The following is a 20,639-nucleotide window of genomic DNA, read 5'->3' on the forward strand; positions in this document are numbered from 1 at the left end:
GAGAGACTGAACACAGTCTGGGTGGAGTACTGAGTGAACAATTGAAGCATCATGTAGAGAGAGATGGGAGAATAAACACGGAAGTGCCATAGACTTCTCCTTAGCGCATCATTGGTATGTTATAGAGTGGGGATTGATGGTATGAAATACTGTCTGTATCAAATATTAAGTTTGTCATTGACTTTAACAATGTATGATTTAACAGCCCCTAACATGTACATTGACTGTACGAAAAATTGAAAATGCAATGTCTATAATGTGGCGTACAGCAGGTCATCCACCAGGAGGAGACTCGTCGAGGCCTGGCGACAGACGGAGTAAACATCACGAGGCAATGGCTCCATCTGCTGGACATGCCAGGTCTTGACGGGCTCTCCGCCCAGGACTAATTGGGGCTGATTGGGGAATTGGTGAATAATCAAGGGCTGATTGCTCACCAGCTGTACAAGCCCCATAAAGCTGCCAGAAGGGCAGACTGGGGAAAGTAAGGTGACTTCTGTTTAGTTGGAGAAGGTGCCCGAGCTAAGATGTTTGTGTGCCAAACAGGAATCAGCAAGACCCGGAGCCCAGAACACGGTATCCCGGAGAGGGTCTCATGGGGGAGACCTATCCTTTTCTTTTGATTTATTTTTTAATAAACACCCTTGAAACCAAGCTAATCATACTCTGTCCATGTCTGATCTGTGTAAATGTCTTGACCAAACCCCCTGGTCTGCCACAATAGATATAGGATGATTGTGTCTGTGAGTTTGTGTCCTCTGAGGCAGAGATCATTTCTTGTTTCGCTCTAGGTCTGTGTATGAGGAAGTAGATTTGAACGCTGTGGATGTTGAAGTCTTCTTGGTGTCTCTCTGACTGATCGTGTGTGCTGGAGACTTCCTGACTGTGATGGCTGTGCTGTAAGGATCTAGTGTGGGATTACCGACACACACACACAGGACTTTGGACAGCTGAGGCAGGACCGCAGGAAGAGAGAGGCACACACAACGCTGGCACGATGGTAACACACCTCCACCTCACACACACATTTAGACTGATGCAGACTCTCACTAGGGCTTGTCTATTTCCTACAGCTATACGCTGAGTTTTCATCTCACAGACTTACTGAAAACACGGCTTTATATGTTAAGTTGAGGTCACTTGACACAGCTGTAGAGTGAAGTCTCACATTCTGCCCCGAAGCTGACACTTTGAAGCCTGACAACTGCTAACTTAGAACAGATGTTGAAACACAGTGATGTTCAATGGTGTCTGACTGAGATTTAAACCTGTTCCATTCTTACACAATGAATGGAAGAGGGCATAATGTGAAATGGTAAAGATATGTCAAGATGATGAAAGGAAAATAGATAACTTCTATGTTTTATCACTCTTTTCAACATCTATCATACAACAAAGCGCTGCAAAACAGGGGGTAGTGGACGTTAAGTAGTAGAGAATGTAACTCCTTAAATGGAGAAGATGGTTTCCTTTCCTCCTTTGACAAGTCCTGCTTGTGTCCACCTAGGTTTTAGTGAGCATTCCTACACTAGAGGGATAGATATATCCTCACATTTCAGTAAGAGTGTGTGCTTTTCATAACCAAAGATTGGATTCTCATGACTTTAACACGACATGAGAGAAAAAGTATATGATCAAAAACAGTCAAAACTGTCCTATCAAATGTGAAAAGGAGCAGTAGATGTGTCTATTGTTCCTGAGGAGCTGGGTAAGGTCTAACCGCAGGGGTGTAAGGAGGGACTGCAGCGTGTTGTAAAGTCGAGAGGGTTTCGCAAGATGCAGTGGCGAGGCGTTAGAGGGGAAGTGCAGCAGGCCTGGTAGAGAGACAGATGGGCCTTTTGTTTCTATCGCAATACTTCCTCCTCACACTCCCAAGCACAGATCATGCACCTAACTGGATACCCAAACACAACAGATTTTCGAAGATAACAGAATTAGCCAAATTTACATTAAGCTTACATTAAGACCGTTTTCATTGATGGATATATTTTTTATGTCTTGTCAGGACTTTCGCTGCGACAGGCTGACAGTAGTGACAGGGATGATGAATAGAATACAGTAGTAGCACAAAGCATCTCTCAGGTCTGACGCTGCACAGCAGAAAGTGGGCCGTTTTTAACTTATCACTTGATCAACAATCACATCAGAACTTAGCTATTTTAAGCTTTTGGCTTTTGTCCAGCATGTCCACCATTTTATCAGCACATCCTCACACTTGTGGTTATGACTATGGTACCACCTAATGTTATGTAAAGAGCTGAGATACTGTAGATCAATTGAAACTCTGATTTTTTTTCTCTCTGTCTCTGTCTAACCTAATCACTGTCTTATTGTCGCTGATTTATTTGAGTGTTTTGTACAGTTTAAATTTCAAACAAATGGATAATCTGATTTTGTATGTAAAAACAAGGTGTCAGTCCCATGCTGGTGATGAGTGAGAGAGAGACGGAGAATGAGAGAGAGACGGAGAGTGAGAGAGAGACGGAGAGTGAGAGAGAGACGGAGAGTGAGAGAGACGGAGAGTGAGAGAGACGGAGAGTGAGAATGTGAGAGAGTGAGAGAGGGAGAGGGAGAGAGGGAGAGTGAGAGAGGGAGACAGAGAGGGAGAGTGAGATTGTGAGAGAGGGAGAGGGGGAGATGGAGAGGGAGAGTGTGAGAGAGGGAGAGTGTGAGAGAGGGAGAGAGAGAGTGAGAGAGGGAGAGTGAGAGAGGGAGAGGGAGAGAGAGAGAGAGAGTGTGAGAGAGGGAGAGTAAGAGAGGGAGGGAGAGTGTAAGAGAGGGAGGGAGAGGAAGAGTGTGAGAGAAGGAGAGGGAGAGGGAGAGTGAGAGAGGGAGAGAGGGAGAGGGAGAGAGGGAGAGGGAGAGGGAGAGGGAGAGTGAGTGAGAGAGGGAGAGAGAGTGTGAGACTAAGAGAGGGAGGGAGAGTGTAAGAGAGGGAGGGAGAGGAAGAGTGTGAGAGAAGGAGAGAGAGAGGAAGAGTGAGGGAGAGGGAGAGAGAGAGGGAGAGAGAGAGGGAGAGAGAGAGGGAGAGTGTGAGAGGGAGAGTGTGAGAGGAGGGAGAGTGTGAGAGGGAGAGGGAGAGAGAGGGAGAGAGAGAGAGAGGGAGAGAGAGAGAGAGGGAGAGTGTGAGAGAGGGAGAGAGGGAAAGTGTGAGAGGGAGAGAGAGAGGGAGAGGGAGAGTGTGAGTGAGAGAGAGAGGGAGAGAGAGAGGGAAAGTGTGAGAGGGAGAGTGTGAGAGGGAGAGTGTGAGAGAGGGAGAGTGTGAGAGAGGGAGAGTGTGAGAGAGGGAGAGTGTGAGAGAGGGAGAGAGGGAAAGTGTGAGAGAGCGAGAGAGAGAGAGAGAGAGAGGGAGAGTGTGAGAGAGGGAGAGAGAGAGGGAAAGTGTGTGTGAGAGAGAGAGAGAGAGAGAGAGAGACAGCGATAGGAAGAAAAAAGATTGCGCAGTCAGGTTGTTCAGATGAAAAGTTGGAATGAATCTTTACAACAGAGCTATTCCGTTACCGCCCTTGAGGACTGAAGTACTGCTGGTTTTCTTACAGTATCTACTGTACATGGTATCTTACTGATAAAAGAATATCATTGATTGATTGGACAGAGAGTTGACTGACTCATTTCGGTTGAAATATACAGATGTATTAAAATGTTCTCCTCCAAAATTATCAGCAGCTGGTTAAACTCAGATCACAGTAGCCATGTTAGACCTCCTTTCAGGTCCCACCACACATCAAATCAAACCGGTGTTGGGAACCCAAACAAGGCAGGGACCATGTCATGCAGTGTAATACAACATCGTTGGCCAAACCTGGGCCACCTCAACTGTGGTGATGGGGAGTCAGGAAGCTCTCTGCACTATGTGGTGACAGTGATCATCATATCAAGGGCATGGGTTGAGTATAGAAAATGTAAAGGTAGTCCTTTAATTGACAGTTACTTTACAATGCACCAGATTCATTTTGAGTAAAGAAATCACCAAACCTTGGCCCAATGGTGTACTTTAAACTGAGTGCCCTCCCATTCCACAGACTCCTATAGGTAGCATCTATATTCAACAGATACCATAACTAATGGTTATCACTCTTGCAGATTAGAGTGGGAAGCAGTACTCTACAGAGATGGCCAAATTGGCATACGCTCACCTCATCTACTGCTCGTTGCCTGGTAACTGTCCTCAGCTTCCTGAACTGATAACCACAGTTAGTCACATTCTTAATGACAGGGTTACACACAGAGAGACCCTGCTGCTGAGAAACTTCTCTCTGATGTCTGCTGGTGCATGTGCCTTCCAATTATAGTAGGCCCATGCTTCCTCTGGTTTTCTATACCCTGTCTTCTGTTGTAGATACCCTCTCATAATGTACTGTACCTCACATTCAGTAAGAACTAGGGTCTCTACAGACCTACCTCTGCTTTTCTCTGTCTCAATTCCAAATAAAATGATGTGCATTCCCTAACCCTAACCGTGCTCTCCTGCAGGGCAGTAAGTACCACTGGCAGAGTCAGAATGTCAAGCAGAGCGGTGTGGACGACATGGTGCTGCTGTCCAAGATCAGCGAAGACGCCATTGTGGAAAATTTGAAGAAGAGATTCATGGATGACTTCATCTTTGTATCCTGTTGGATTGTTTGTTAGAGAGTTCCTCTACCACTTCTCACAAAAACACATTTTTCCTGTGAAGAGATGGGTATTTTAATGTTTCTGTTCTTGTTTCTTTAAATGTCTCTTCAGTGAAAGCTAAAAATAGGAGGGGAAGTACACTGTGAAAACATGACCTGCCCCCACACACACTCTATCAGACTGATATATATATAGGCACACATACACGCACACACACTCACACACACATGCACACAAACAAAACATCTTACAAAGGACTTTATACCATGTAGATAGATTTCAGATTAAGGATCATTGAGGTCATATCACTGGCCAATAGCATACATGTAGGTCCTTCCATTCTGTATCATAGGTGACCATAGATGATACTCCCATTGACACGTTAGCAACAACACAATAACAACAACACAATAACAAACATACCATCCTTGCCTCAGTCATCCCCCTAGCACACATTTTCACACAGCAGACACACATCTACAGTGAGGCAAAAAAGTATTTAGTCAGCCACCAATTGTGCAAGTTCTCCCACTTAAAAAGATGAGAGAGGCCTGTAATTTTCATCATAGGTACACTTCAACTATGACAGACAAAATGAAAAAGAAAATCCAGAAAATCACATTGTAGGATTTTTAATGAATTTATTTGCAAATTATGGTGGAAATTAAGTATTTGGTCACCTACAAACAAGCAAGATTTCTGGCTCTCACAGACCTGTAACTTCTTCTTTAAGAGGCTCCTCTGTCCTCCACTCGTTACCTGTATTAATGGCACCTGTTTGAACTTGTTATCAGAATAAAAGACACCTGTCCACAACCTCAAACAGTCACACTCCAAACTCCACTATGGCCAAGACCAAAGAGCTGTCAAAGGACACCAGAAACAAAATTGTAGACCTGCACCAGGCTGGGAAGACTGAATTTGCAATAGGTAAGCAGCTTGGTTTGAAGAAATCAACTGTGGGAGCAATTATTAGGAAATGGAAGACATACAAGACCACTGATAATCTCCCTCGATCTGGGGCTCCAAGCAAGATCTCACCCTGTGGTGTCAAAATGATCACAAGAACGGTGAGCACAAATCCCAGAACCACACGGGGGGACCTAGTGAATGACCTGCAGAGAGCAAAGTAACAAAGCTTACCGTCAGTAAGACACTATGCCGCCAGGGACTCAAATCCTGCAGTGCGAGACGTGTCCCCCTGCTTAAGCCAGTACATGTCCAGGCCCGTCTGTAGTTTGCTTTTGGATGGAGAGCATTTGGATGATCCAGAAGAAGATTGGGAGAATGTCATATGGTCAGATGAAACCAAAATAGAACTTTTTGGTAAAAACTCAACTCGTCGTGTTTGGAGGACAAAGAATGCTGAGTTGCATCCAAAGAACACCATACCTACTGTGAAGCATGGGGGTGGAAACGTCATGCTTTGGGGCTGTTTTTCTGCAAAGGGACCAGGATGACTGATCCGTGTAAAGGACAGAATGAATGGGGCCATGTATCGTGAGATTTTGAGTGAAAACCTCCTTCCATCAGCAAGGGCATTGAAGATGAAACGTGGCTGGGTCTTTCAGCATGACAATGATCCCAAACACACCGCCCGGGCAACGAAGGAGTGGCTTCATAAGAAGCATTTCAAGGTCCTGGAGTGGCCTAGCCAGTCTCCAGATCTCAACCCCATAGAAAATCTTTGGAGGGAGTTGAAAGTCCGTGTTGCCCAGCAACAGCCCCAAAACATCACTGCTCTAGAGGAGATCTGCATGGAGGAATGGGCCAAACTACCAGCAACAGTGTGTGAAAACCTTGTGAAGACTTACAGAAAACGTTTGACCTCTGTCATTGCCAACAAAGGATATTTAATAACAAAGTATTGAGATAAACTTTTGTTATTGACCAAATACTTATTTTCCACCATAATTTGCAAATAAATTCATTAAAAATCCTACAATGTGATTTTCTGGATTTTTCTTTCTTATTTTGTCTGTCATAGTTGAAGTGTACCTATGATGAAAATGACAAGCCTCTCATCTAAGTGGGAGAACTTGCACAATTGGTGGCTGACTAAATACTTTTTTGCCTCACTGTCTGTATGCAATAGTAGGACTGCACTGTTCCTCTTTTAAATTCACTGTGTGACTCAACAGCAAACTTCCCTATTTTTTAGGACACTTTTTACTGGACATTAGGCACTTATGTCATACTTTGTGTGAATTTAAAAAAATATTTTTGTATATTATCCAGTCTGGATGAAACTATGGTTTGGGATATTTTTATTTTTGAAAGGTTGATATCATCATAAAAAGTGTCACTGTGATTGTTTCAACATTACATGATTTCACCAGAAACACCCTCCTTATTCCTTGACAGTCATGTGCAGACCTATATTGGCTCTGTGTTGATATCTGTGAACCCATTCAAACAGATGCCCTATTTCACTGACCGGGAAATTGAACTCTACCAAGGGGCTGTGAGTAAACCATCCTATTCTTCAATGTTTACTTTGGCCTTAATATGCCCATTCATTTCCTTGTTTACCTTAGTAGTTGTACACTGAACAAAAATATAAACGCAACATGCAACAATTTCTAAGATTTACTGAGTTACACTTCATATAAAGAAATCAGTCAATTGAAAAAAATCCTTAGGCCTAACCTATGGATTTCACATGACTGGGAATACAGATATGCATCTGTTGATGACAGATACCTTAAAAAAAGAAGTAGGGGCGTGGATCAGAAAACCAGTCAGTATCTGGTGTGACCACCACTTGCCTCATGAAGCGCAACACATCTACTTCGCATAGAGTTGATCAGGCTGTTGATTGTGGCCTGTGGAATGTTGTCCCACTCCTCTTCAATGGCTGTGCGAAGATACTGGAACACGCCGTTGTACACGTAGATCCAGAGCATCCCAAACATGCTCAATGGGTGACAGGTCTGGTGAGTATGCAGGCCACAGAAGAACTAGGACATTTTCAGCTTTGTGGAATTGTGTACAGATCCTTGCAACATGGGGCCGTGCATTATCATGCTGAAACATGAGGTGACGGCTACGGAGGAATGTCACGACAATGGGCCTCAGGATCTCATCACAGTATCTTTGTGTATTCAAATTGCCATCGATAAAATGCAATTGTGTTCATTGTCCGTAATTTATGCCTTCACATACCATAACCCCACCGCCACCATGGGGCACTCTGTTCACAACGTTGAAATCAGCAAACCGCTCGCCCACACAATGCCATACACGTGGTCTGCGGTTGTGAGGCCGATTGGAGGTACTGCCAAGTTCTCTAAAACAACGTTGGAGGCGCCTCATGGTAAAGAAATTAACATTCAATTCTCTGGCTACAGCTCTGGTGGACATTCCTGCAGTAAGCATGCCAATTGCACGCTCCCTCAAAACTTAAGAAATCTGTGGCATTGTGGTGTGTGACAAAACTGCACATTTTAGAGTGGCCTTTTATTGTCACCAGCACAAGCTGCACCTGTGTAATGATCATGCTGTTTATTCAGATTCTTGATATGCCACACCTGTCAGATGGATGGATTATCTTGACAAAGGATAAGTGCTCACTAACAGGCATGTTAACAAATTTGTGCACAACATTTGAGAGAAATAAGCTTTTTGTGCATATGGAACATTTCTGGGATCTTTTATTTCAGCTCATGAAACATAGGACCAACACTTTACATGTTGCGGTTTTATTTTTTCAGTGTACATTAAACTCCCCCTCTTTTGCTCTTTTCTCTCTCATTTTCTCTCTCTCCCCCCCTCTCTCTCTCTCTCTCCCTCCCTCCCTCTCTCTCTCTCTCTCTCTCTCTCTCTCTCTCTCTCTCTCTCTCTCTCTCTCTCTCTCTCTCTCTCTTTCTCCCAATTCAATTCAATTCAATTAAAGGGGCTTTATTGGCATGGTAAACACGTGTTAACATTGCCAAAGCAAGTGAGGTAGATCATATACAAAAGTTAAATAAACAATAATAAAAACCTCTCTCTCTCTCCCTTTCCATCTCTCTACCTGTAAAGGCCCAGTATGAAAACCCTCCCCACATCTACGCTCTGACTGATAATATGTACAGGAACATGATGATTGATCAGGAGAACCAGTGTGTTATTATCAGGTGTGTCATTATAACAGTCTCCCACTTTATTTAGAAAGTCTGCAATCTCTTTCTTTTGGAAGGCAGGATGTAGGCCTAGTGCTTCTCTGTGCCTCCGTCTTACACACCTTAGGCCGATGTTTCCCAACCCTGGTTCTTCGAGTACCCCCAACAGTACACAGTTTCGTTGTAGCCCTTGACAAACACACCTTATTCAACTAATTGAGGGCTTGATGATTAGTTGACAAGTTGAATCAGGTCTGCTTGTCCATGGCTACAATAAAAATGTGTGCTGTTGGGGGTACTGGAGGACCAGGGTTGGTTAACACTGCCTTAGGCCTTCTCATGTGTGTCATTCCACCCAAGCTCACTGAGGCCAACTTTCACTGCTTTTCTCAAAACTACCAAAGAATCGGTGTTTCATTTCCTTTATACCAAAAATGTAACTGTGAATTGCATGTGCAACCATAGTTCACCTTTCCAAAAAGTTTCACACAAAGTATTTGACATTGCCTCTGATATGTCTGTGTGTTATGTGTGTGTTGTGCCAGCGGGGAGAGTGGAGCTGGGAAGACTGTGGCTGCCAAGTACATTATGGGTTACATCTCCAAAGTATCAGGAGGAGGTGATAAAGTGCAGGTATTAGCATATTACTATTAGCATTATTACCATTCATATAACAACTATTAGCATTATTACCATTCATAAAACAACTATTAGCATTATTACCATTCATATAACAACTATTAGCATTATTACCATTCATAAAACAACTATTAGCATTATTACCATTCATAAAACAACTATTAGCATTATTACCATTCATAAAACAACTATTAGCATTATTACCATTCATAAAACAACTATTAGCATTATTACCATTCATAAAACAACTATTAGCATTATTACCATTCATAAAACAACTATTAGCATTATTACCATTCATAAAACAACTATTAGCATCATTATCATTCATAAAACAACTATTAACGTTGCCATTACTAATGACTGTGATGGAGACTCTGAAGTGCTGTGTTGTGATGTTTCTCCGTATGTGTCTCTCAGCATGTGAAGGACATCATCCTCCAGTCCAATCCTCTACTGGAGGCCTTCGGCAATGCCAAGACTGTCCGTAACAACAACTCCAGCCGCTTTGTGAGTGATACGTACAGCAATCAGCCTTCCCTTTCCCATTATTTCTCTTTCTATCCCCCTCATCTTGTACTTCCTCCTCTTCTCCAGACACTGGGTGTGGCCTATGAAAGTAAGACTGATACTGTAAACTTTTAATTTCTGCAACTATTTGCCCGGAACTCTAACGGGTCTGTTAGTCACGTGCTACCTATTCTTATAGCCAATACACTGTGACGTTGTTGTTTTTCCTGTGCTCTACCAGAGATGATCTGGATTATGCAGACTATATAACCACAGAAGCTGTATGCAATAGTCACCTTTCAACCTCTCCGCTTTCTCTACTGCTGTGACCCTGAGAAGTTATTGTCAGTTCCTAGCCACATCCACATGCAACAGAGCAGGCTTTGTAAATGAGTGCCTGTCACCTCTGGTGTTTCCTGCCTCTGAGGTGCTCTGCTGTGTGTACTGCAGGCCTCTATTACGGAAGAGCAGCACAATGAGATCAAAGAGCTTGATAATCCCGAACTGAGGTGAAATCCTGGGTGGGGTTAACAGCTGTCTAGTAAAGTAATGTAACCAACAATTTACCCATCAGCGGTTGTCTTAAGAGGAAAATCCACTCAAAAACTATATTTTGGTATTGTTTTCATTAGTCTACTGTTGATACAGTCTTGTGTTTTGCATGTCAGAAGTCAAGCAGTGTTTTGCATGTCAGAAGTCAAGCAGTGTTTTGCATGTCAGAAGTCAAGCAGTGTTTTGCATGTCAGAAGTCAAGCAGTGTTTTGCATGTCAGAAGTTAAGCAGTGTTTTGCATGTCAGCAGTCAAGCAGTGTTCTGCATGTCAGCAGTCAAGCAGTGTTTTGCATGTCAGCAGTCAAGCAGTGTTTTGCATGTCAGCAGTCAAGCAATGTTTTGCATGTCAGAAGTCAAGCAGTGTTTTGCATGTCAGCAGTCAAGCAGTGTTTTGCATGTCAGCAGTCAAGCAGTGTTTTGCATGTCAGCAGTCAAGCAGTGTTTTGCATGTCAGAAGTCAAACAGTGTTTTGCATGTCAGCAGTCAAGCAGTGTTTTGCATGTCAGAAGTCAAGCAGTGTTTTGCATGTCAGCAGTCAAGCAGTGTTTTGCATGTCAGCAGTCAAGCAGTGTTTTGCATGTCAGCAGTCCAGCAGTGTTTTGCATGTCAGCAGTCAAGCAGTGTTTTGCATGTCAGAAGTCAAGCAGTGTTTTGCATGTCAGCAGTCAAGCAGTGTTTTGCATGTCAGCAGTCAAGCAGTGTTTTGCATGTCAGCAGTCAAGCAGTGTTTTGCATGTCAGCAGTCAAGCAGTGTCTTGCATGTCAGCAGTCAAGCAGTGTTTTGCATGTCAGAAGTCAAGCAGTGTTTTGCATGTCAGAAGTCAAGCAGTGTTTTGCATGTCAGCAGTCAAGCAGTGTTTTGCATGTCAGCAGTCAAGCAGTGTTTTGCATGTCAGCAGTCAAGCAGTGTTTTGCATGTCAGCAGTCAAGCAGTGTTTTGCATGTCAGAAGTCAAGCAGTGTTTTGCATGTCAGCAGTCAAGCAGTGTTTTGCATGTCAGAAGTCAAGCAGTGTTTTGCATGTCAGAAGTCAAGCAGTGTTTTGCATGTCAGAAGTCAAGCAGTGTTTTGCATGTCAGCAGTCAAGCAGTGTTTTGCATGTCAGCAGTCAAGCAGTGTTTTGCATGTCAGCAGTCAAGCAGTGTTTTGCATGTCAGAAGTCAAGCAGTGTTTTGCATGTCAGAAGTCAAGCAGTGTTTTGCATGTCAGAAGTCAAGCAGTGTTTTGCATGTCAGAAGTCAAGCAGTGTTTTGCATGTCAGAAGTCAAGCAGTGTTTTGCATGTCAGAAGTCAAGCAGTGTTTTGCATGTCAGAAGTCAAGCAGTGTTTTGCATGTCAGAAGTCAGGTTTTTAAGATATTGGACTTTCAAGAAGCTAAGTGTCACTGGCTACATCATCATGATGATGCAAAATGCAGTGGACTAATGGAAAAAATACTAAAATATCGATTTTCCCTTTAAAGGCTAAATATCCTTCCTACACGTTTATGTTATTTATATACACATATATTTTTGGGGAGTTTAGCACAACTTTGAGGTGCTTGTGTCACTGCTCTGATGCTCTCATTTTCCCAGTCCATACTAGGGCTATATCCCCACTCCAAACCACAACCCTCAAGTCATAATAATGACCCATGTGTAATTTGAGTTATATGTTTTTTGTGGGTGTGTTCTGATCTAACAGGGGAAGTACTTTGAGATCCAGTTTAGCAGAGGAGGAGAGCCGGACGGTGGTAAAATCTCCAACTTCCTCCTTGAGAAGTCGAGGGTGGTGAGCCAGAACGAGAACGAGAGGAACTTCCACGTCTACTACCAGGTCAGTCGGGCCCTGAGCTAGGCCAGCAGTAACACAGCTAACCACAATGATTCTCTCACTACCCATCTTTAGGGGAGATGTCCCCCTCCTACTGGCCTTTCGTACAACTGTTGCACAATGTGAATGACCTTCTCACCCTTGAGCACATTAACGGTTCTGTAGTATTTCATAACTAGGTGTAAATTGTTGATGTGTAATTAATGTTCTTTCAGTTGTATTTACCTGAACTGTTGTATTTAGCTAATAGAGGGAGCCAACCCCCAGCAGAAAGAAGGCCTGGGCATCATGACTCCAGACTACTACTACTACCTGAACCAGTCAGGGACATACAAAGTGGACGGAACCAACGACAGCAAGGACTTTCAAGAGACAATGGTACTTTACTCCATCAGGGATTAAAACATATAGTAAACATTTTCACAGAAGCACTGGGAGCAAATTGACACTTCCGGTTTACACTACCGGTCAAAAAATTGGGATCACTTAGAAATGTCCTTGTTTTCCATGAAAACATACATGAAATGAGTTGCAAAATGATTAGGAAATATAGTCAAGATGATGACAAGGTTATAAATAATGATTTTTAATTGAAATAACAATTGTGTCCTTCAAACTTTGCTTTCGTCAAAGAATCCTCCATTTGCAGCAATTACAGCCTTGCAGACCTTTGGCATTCTAGTTGTCAATTTGTTGAGGTAATCTGAAGAGATTTCACCCCATGCTTCCCGAAGCCCCTCCCACAAGTTGGATTGGCTTGATGGGCACTTCTTACGTACCATACGGTCAAGCTGCTCCCACAACAGCTCAATAGTGTTGAGATCCGGTGACTGTGTTGGCCACTCCATTATAGACAGAATACCAGCTGACTGCTTCTTCCCTAAATAGTTCTTGCATAGTTTGGAGCTGTGCTTTGAGTCATTGTCCTGTTGTAGGAGGAAATGGGCTCCAATTAAGCACCATCCACAGGGTATGGCGATGCAAAATGGAGTGATAGCCTTCCTTCTTCAAGATCCCTTTTACCCTGTACAAATCTCCCACTTTACCACCACTAAGCACCCCCAGACCATCACATTGCCTCCACCATGCTTGACAGATGGCGTCAAGTACTGCGTCTCACGAATGTTCTTCTTTGTGATCCGAACACCTCAAACTTAGATTTGTCTGTCCATAACACTTTTATCCAGTCTTCCTCTGTCCAGTGTCTGTGTTATTTTGCCCATCCCAATCTTGTATTTCTATTGACCAATCTGAGATATGGCTTTTTCTTTGCAACTCTTCCTAGAAGGCCAGCATCCCGGAGTCGCCTCTTCACTGTTGACGTTGAGACTGGTGTTTTGCGAGTACTATTTAATGAAGCTGCCAGTTGAGTACTTGTCTGTTTCTCAAACTAGACACTCTAATGTACTTGTCCTCTTGCTCAGTTCTGCACCGGGGCCTCCCACTCCTCTTTCTATTCTGGTTAGAGCCAGTTTGCGCTGTTCTGTGTAGGGAGTAGTAAACAGCGTTGTATGAGATCTTCAGTTTCTTGGCAATTTCTCGCATGGAATAGCATTCATTTCTCAGAACAAGAATAGATCAACAAGTTTCAGAAGGAAGTGCTTTGTTTCTGGCCATTTTGAGCCTGTAATCGAGCCCACAAATGCTGATGCTCCAGATACTCGAGGATGTCATCCCCACAGTGACTGTACGTACATACCCCAACCAGAAGCCATGGATTACAGGCAACATTCGCACTGAGCTAAGGGTAGAGCTGCCGCTTTCAAGGTGCGGGACTCTAACAAGAAATCCTGCTATGCCCTGTGACGAACCATCAAACAGGCAAAGCGTCAATACAGGGCTAAGATTGAATCATACTACACCGACTCCGACGCTCGTCTTATGTGGCAGGGCTTGAAAACTATTACAGACTACAAAGGGAAGCACAGCCGCGAGCTGTCCAGTGACACGAGCCTACCAGACAAGCAAAATCACTTCTATGCTCGCTTCGAGGCAAGCAATACACTGAGGCATGCATGAGAGCATCAGCTGTTCCGGACAACTGTGTGATCACACTCTCCGTAGCCGACGTGAGTAAGACCTTTAAACAGGTCAACATACACAAGGCTGCAGGGTCAGAAGGATTACCAGGACATGTGCTCCGGGCATGTGCTGACCAACTGGCAGGTGTCTTCACTGACATTTTCAACGTGTCCCTAACTGAGTCTGTAATACCAACATGTTTCAAGCAGACCACCATAGTCCCTGTGCCCAAGAACACAAAGGCAACCTGCCTAAATGACTACAGACCCGTAGCACTCACGTCCGTAGCCATGAAGTGCTTTGAAGGGCTGGTCATGGCTCATATCAACACCAATATCCCAGAAACACTAGACCCACTGCAATTTACATACCGCCCAAACAGATACACAGATGATGCAATCTCTATTGCACTCCACACTGCCCTTTCCCACCTGGACAAAAGGAACACTTATGTGAGAATGCTATTCATTGACTACAGCTCAGCGTTCAACACCATAGTACCCTCAAAGCTCATCACTAAGCTAAGGATCCTGGGACTAATCACTTCCCTCTGCAACTAGATCCTGGACTTCCTGACGGGCCGCCCCCAGGTGGTGAGGGTAGGTAGCAACACATCTGCCACGCTGATCCTCAACAATGGAGCCCCCCAGGGGTGCGTGCTCAGTCCCCTCCTGTACTCCCTGTTCACCCACAACTGCATGGCCAGGCACGACTCCAACACCATCATTAAGTTTGCAGATGACAAAACAGTGCCTGATCACCGACAACGACGAGACAGCCTATAGGGAGGAGGTCAGAGACCTGGCCGGGTGGTGCCAGAATAACAACCTATCCCTCAACGTAACCAAGACTAACGAGATGATTGTGGACTACAGGAAAAGGAGGACCGAGCATGCCCCCATTCTCATCGACAGGGCTGTAGTGGAGCAGGTTGAGAGTACTGAGCTAAAGGGTAGAGCTGGTTGAGAGCGTCAAGTTTCTTGGTGTCCACATCACCAACAAACTAGAATGGTCCAAACACACCAAGACGGTCGTGAAGAGGGCACGACAAAGCCTACTCCCCCTCAGGAAACTAAAAAGATTTGGCATGGGTCCTGAGATCCTCAAAAGGTTCTACAGCTGCAACATCGAGAGCATCCTGACTGGTTGCATCACTGCCTGGTACGGCAAATGCTCGGCCTCCAACCGCAAGGCACTCAGAGGGTAGTGCGTACGGCCCAGTACATCACTGGGACTAAGCTGCCTGCCATCCAGGACCTCTACACCAGGCGGTGTCAGAGGAAGGCCCTAAAAATTGTCAAAGACCCCGGCCACCCCAGTCATAGACTGTTCTCTCTACTACCGCATAGCAAGTGGTACCAGAGTGCCAAGTCTAGGACAAAAAGGCTTCTCAACAGTTTTTAACCCACAAGCCATAAGACTCCTGAACAGGTAATCAAATGGCTACCCGGACTATTTGCATTGTGTGCCCCCCCCCCCCCTCCCAAACCCCTCTTTTACGCTGCTGCTACTCTCTGTTTATCATATATGTATAGTCACTTTAACTATACATTCATGTACATACTACCTCAATTGCCCTGACCAACCAGTGCTTCCGCACATTCGCTAACCGGGCTATCTGCATTGTGTCCCGCCACCCACCACCCGCCAACCCCTCTTTTACGCTACTGCTACTCTCTTTTCATCATATATGCATAGTCACTTTAACCATATCTACATGTACATACTACCTCAATCAGCCTGACTAACCAGTGTCTGTATGTAGCCTCGCTACTTTTATAGCCTCGCTACTGTATATAGCCTCGCTACTGTATATAGCATCGCTACTATTATTTTTCACTGTCTTTTTACTGTTGTTTTTATTTCTTTACTTACCTATTGTTCACCTAATACCTTTTTTGCACTATTGGTTAGAGACTTTAAGTAAGCATTTCACTGTAAGGTCTACTACACCTGTTGTATTTGGCACACGTGACAAATAAACTTTGATTTGATTTGACTTGATTTGACTACTCAACTAGTCTAAAGAAGGCCAGTTTTATGGCTTATTTAATCAGAACAAAAGTTTTCAGCTATGCTAACATAATTGCAAAAGGGTTTTCTAATGATCAATTTGCCTTTTAAAATGATAAACTTGGATTAGCTAACACAACGTGCCATTGGAACACAGGAGTGATGGTTGCTCGACAACCACTGTGATTATTATTATTTGACCCTGCTGGTCATCTATAAACATTTGAACATCTTGCCCATGTTCTGTTATAGTCTCCACCCGCACAGCCAGAAAAGGACTGGCCACCCCTCATAGCCTGGTTCCTCTCTAGGTTTCTTCCTAGGTTCTGGCCTTTCTACAGTGCTTCTACACCTGTATTGCTTGCTGTTTGGGGTTTAAGGCTGGGTTTCTGTACAGCACTTTGTGGCATCAGCTGATGTAAGAAGGGCTTTATAAATACATTTGATTTGATTAGCTGATTATGGGCCTCTGTATGCCTATGTAGATATATGCCTGTCAGCAATGGAGCTACCACACCCATTGCTGACAGGTGCATAAAATCAAGCACACAGCCATGCAATCTCCATAGACAAACATTGGGGTGGTAGGTAGCCTAGTGGTTAGAGCGTCGAATCCACGAGCTGACAAGGTAAAAATCTGTTGTTCTGTCCCTGAACAAGGCAGTTAAACCACTGTTCACTGGTAGGCTGTCGTTGTAAAATAAGAATTTGTTCCTAAATGACTTGCCTGGTTAAATAAAAATCAGCTGTTTCCAGCTACAATTGTCATTTACACTCTATTTCTGATCAATTTTATGTTATTTTAATGGACAAAAACAAAAAACAAGGACATTTCTAAGAGACCCCAAACTTTTGAACGATAGTGTATATTCGTAACACAGGCTTATAATTTGCAAAATATACTGTTCTGTTGCGTATTCTTCCATCATATTCCCTCAGTCCCAATTCTAGATGTTGTTGTGTGTTGTCCGGAGCAGGAGTAATGCCTCTCTGTTGTATTTTGTCCACAGGAAGCCATGCGTGTGATTGGGATCCCAGAGGCCCATCAGGCTCAGGCGTTGCAGATCATAGCAGGAATCCTGCACCTTGGAAACATCAGCTTCATAGAGGCAGGCAACTATGGCAAGGTGGAGAGCACTGACTGTGAGTGGGAGACATGAGAACGCGCAAACATGCATAATACATTCGTAAATACAACTGTCCCCAGTGAAGCAAAAACATTGGAGACATTGGGGACAGTAGCTAAAGCAATTTGCCATTATGTAGAAAAATGTATATATTTGTCATGTGTTGTGTTTTGTTCTGTTTGTATTTTCTCCCTCCCAGTGCTTGCCTTCCCTGCCTATCTGCTGGGCGTTGACCCAATGCGTCTGCAAGACAAACTGACCAGCAGAAAGATGGACTCGAAGTGGGGTGGAAAGTCTGAATCCATCGATGTGACTCTTAACCAGGAACAAGCCACCTACACCCGCGACGCCCTGGCTAAGGCCCTTTACACACGGCTCTTTGACTACCTGGTGGAGGTTAGGGACATCTACTATAAACTGCAATGATACACACAGAGACATAAATACAGTAACGACACGTTTCATACTAACTAATTATCCCCATACCAGGCCATAAACAAAGCCATACAGAAACCTCATGAAGAATACAGCATCGGAGTTCTTGACATATATGGCTTTGAGATATTCCAGGTACATCAAATATTAAATCAATAGAAATGTACATCTCTGATGGGATAACGAGACAAGACACAGCTATGATGATAATATGTTGTAACATTGTCTCTAACCTGAATGTGTTCCTCTGACAGAGGAATGGGTTTGAGCAATTCTGCATCAACTTTGTCAATGAGAAGCTACAGCAGATATTTATTGAGTTGACACTGAAGGCTGAACAGGTACAAACCACTCTCAAACACTTTTCATTTCTTTAAGAGGTGTCTTGGATGTTGTTTAATAGTTATATTGGCATTGTCTATCTCTCTGTGTTTCTCCCAGGAAGAGTATGTTCAGGAAGGCATCAAGTGGACACCAATTGAGTATTTCAACAACAAGGTTGTCTGTGACCTCATCGAGAATAAGTTGGTAAGCTCAAAATTACACAATATCTCCTCAACTGTATCTACAGTCACATCCAGAATTATTGGCACCCTGAATAAAGATGAGCAAAAAAGACTATCAAATACAGTACCAGTCAAAGTCTGGACAACCCTACTCATTCAAGGGTTTTTCTTTATTTTTCCTATTTTCTACATTGTAGAACAATAGTGAAGACATCAAAACTATGAAATAACACACACGGAATCATGTAGTATCCAAAAAGTTGTTAAACTGTAACGGTAGCCTTCCTCCTCTTCACGAGAAGAGAAGGTGTAGAAAGGATCGGACCAACACGCAGCGTAGCCAGTGCTCAACATGTTTAATTACAAAACTGTGAACACTTACAAACAACAAAATAATAAAATGTGGCAAACCGATTCAGTCCTAGCTGGTGCAGAGAAACACGAAGACAGGAAACAACCACCCACAATCCCCAACACAAAACAAGCCACCTAAATATGATTCCCAATCAGAGACAACACAAAACACCTGCCTCTAATTGGGAACCATATTAGGCCAAACATAGAAACAGACAAACTAGACACACAACATAGAATCCCCACCCAGCTCACGTCCTGACCAACACTAAAACAAGCAAAACACACAAGAACTATGGTCAGAACGTGACATAAACAAATCAAAATATATTTTATATTTGAGATTCTTCAAAGTTGCCACCCTTTGCCTTGATGACAGCTTTGCACACTCTTGGCATTCTCTTAACCAGATTCACCAGGAATGCTTTTCCAACAGTCTTGAAGCAGTTGCCACATATGCTGAGCATTTGTTGGCTGCTTTTCCTTCACTCTGCGGTCCAACTCATCCCAAACCATCTCAATTGGGTTGAGGTCAGGTGATTGTGGAGGCCAGGTCATCTGATGCAGCACTCCTTCACTCTCCTTCTTGGTCAAATAGACCTTACATCGCCTGGAGGTGTGGTGGGTCATTGTCCTGTTGAAAAACAAATAATAGTCCCACTAAGCACAAACTAGATGGGATGGCGTATCGCTGCAGAATGCTGTGGAAGCCATGCTGGTAAAGTGTGCCTTGAATTATAAATAAATCATAGATAGCGTCACCAGTAAAGTACCCCCACACCATCACACCACCTCCTCCATGCTTCACGGTGGGAACCACACATGTGGAACCACACATCATCCGTTCACCTACTCCTCGTCTCACAAAGACACAGCGGTTGGAACCAAAAATCTAAAATTTGGACTCATCAGACCAAAGGACAGATTTCCACCAGTCTAATGTCCAATGCTTGTGTTTCTTTGCACAAGCAAGTCTCTTATTATTATTGTTGTCCTTTGGAAGTGGTTTCTTTGTAACAATTCGACCATGAAGGCCTGATTCACGCAGTCTCCTCTGAACAGTTGATGTTGAGATGTCTGTTACTTGAACACTGTGAAGCATTTATTTGGGCTGCAATCTGAGGTGCAGTTAACTCTAATGAACTTATCCTCTGCAGCAGAGGTAACTCTGGGTCTTCCTTTCCTGTGGCGGTCCTCATGAGAGCCAGTTTCATCATAGCGCTTGATGGTTTTTGCTACTGCAGTTGAAAAAACTTTCAAAGTTCTTGAAATTTTCCGTATTGACTGATCTTCATGTCTTAAAGTAATGATGAACTGTTGTTTGTTTCTCTTTGCTTATTTGAGCTGTTCTTGACATAATATAGACTTGGTCTTTTACCAAATAGGGCTATCTTCTGTATACCACCCCTACCTTGTCACAACACAACTGATTGGCTGAAACGTATTAAGAAGGAAATAAATTCCACAACTTAACTTTTTACAAGGCACACCTGTTAATTGAAATGCATTCCAGGTGACTACCTCATGAAGCTGGTTGAGAGAATGCCAATAATGTGCAAAGCTGTCATCAAGGCAAAGAGTAGATACTTTGAAGAATCTCAAATATAAAATATATTTTTATTTGTTTTACACATTTTTGGTTACTACATAATTCCAAAAGTGTTATTTCATAGTTTTGATGTCTTCACTATTATTCTACAATGTGGAACATAATAAAAATAAAGAAAAACCTTTGAATGAGTAGGTGTGTCCAAACTTTTGACTGGTAATGTAAATCATAATTTTATACTAATACAATGCTCAACTAAAAATATTTTGTTTAACAAGTAATACAAACATTTTTTAAAAGATAGGTGTCAACAGTATTGGCACCCCTGTTTTCAATACTTTGTGCAAACCTCCCCTTTACACGGATGTAGCCTTTTCCTATAATATTTTATGACTTTGAAGATC

General features: G+C 43.3%; 1 protein-coding gene across 1 annotated transcript in view; it reads left to right on the top strand.

Moving 5' to 3' along the window:
• Positions 1-800: 800 nt before the first annotated feature.
• LOC129855577 (unconventional myosin-If-like) overlaps positions 801-20,639 on the top strand; it is a 34,928-nt gene continuing 15,089 nt past the window's right edge. Inside the window, exons 1-13 of the mRNA XM_055923387.1 lie at positions 801-1,000; positions 4,474-4,605; positions 6,989-7,078; positions 8,638-8,732; positions 9,263-9,350; positions 9,777-9,866; positions 12,101-12,232; positions 12,473-12,607; positions 17,275-17,407; positions 17,591-17,787; positions 17,881-17,961; positions 18,081-18,167; positions 18,268-18,354. Of these exons, the coding sequence (XP_055779362.1) occupies positions 998-1,000; positions 4,474-4,605; positions 6,989-7,078; positions 8,638-8,732; positions 9,263-9,350; positions 9,777-9,866; positions 12,101-12,232; positions 12,473-12,607; positions 17,275-17,407; positions 17,591-17,787; positions 17,881-17,961; positions 18,081-18,167; positions 18,268-18,354 (1,350 nt within the window). The 5' untranslated portion in view covers positions 801-997. The remainder of the gene's footprint in view (positions 1,001-4,473; positions 4,606-6,988; positions 7,079-8,637; positions 8,733-9,262; positions 9,351-9,776; positions 9,867-12,100; positions 12,233-12,472; positions 12,608-17,274; positions 17,408-17,590; positions 17,788-17,880; positions 17,962-18,080; positions 18,168-18,267; positions 18,355-20,639) is intronic.

The sequence above is a fragment of the Salvelinus fontinalis genome, chromosome 5 (assembly GCF_029448725.1).
Source record: "Salvelinus fontinalis isolate EN_2023a chromosome 5, ASM2944872v1, whole genome shotgun sequence".
NCBI lineage: Eukaryota > Metazoa > Chordata > Actinopteri > Salmoniformes > Salmonidae > Salvelinus > Salvelinus fontinalis.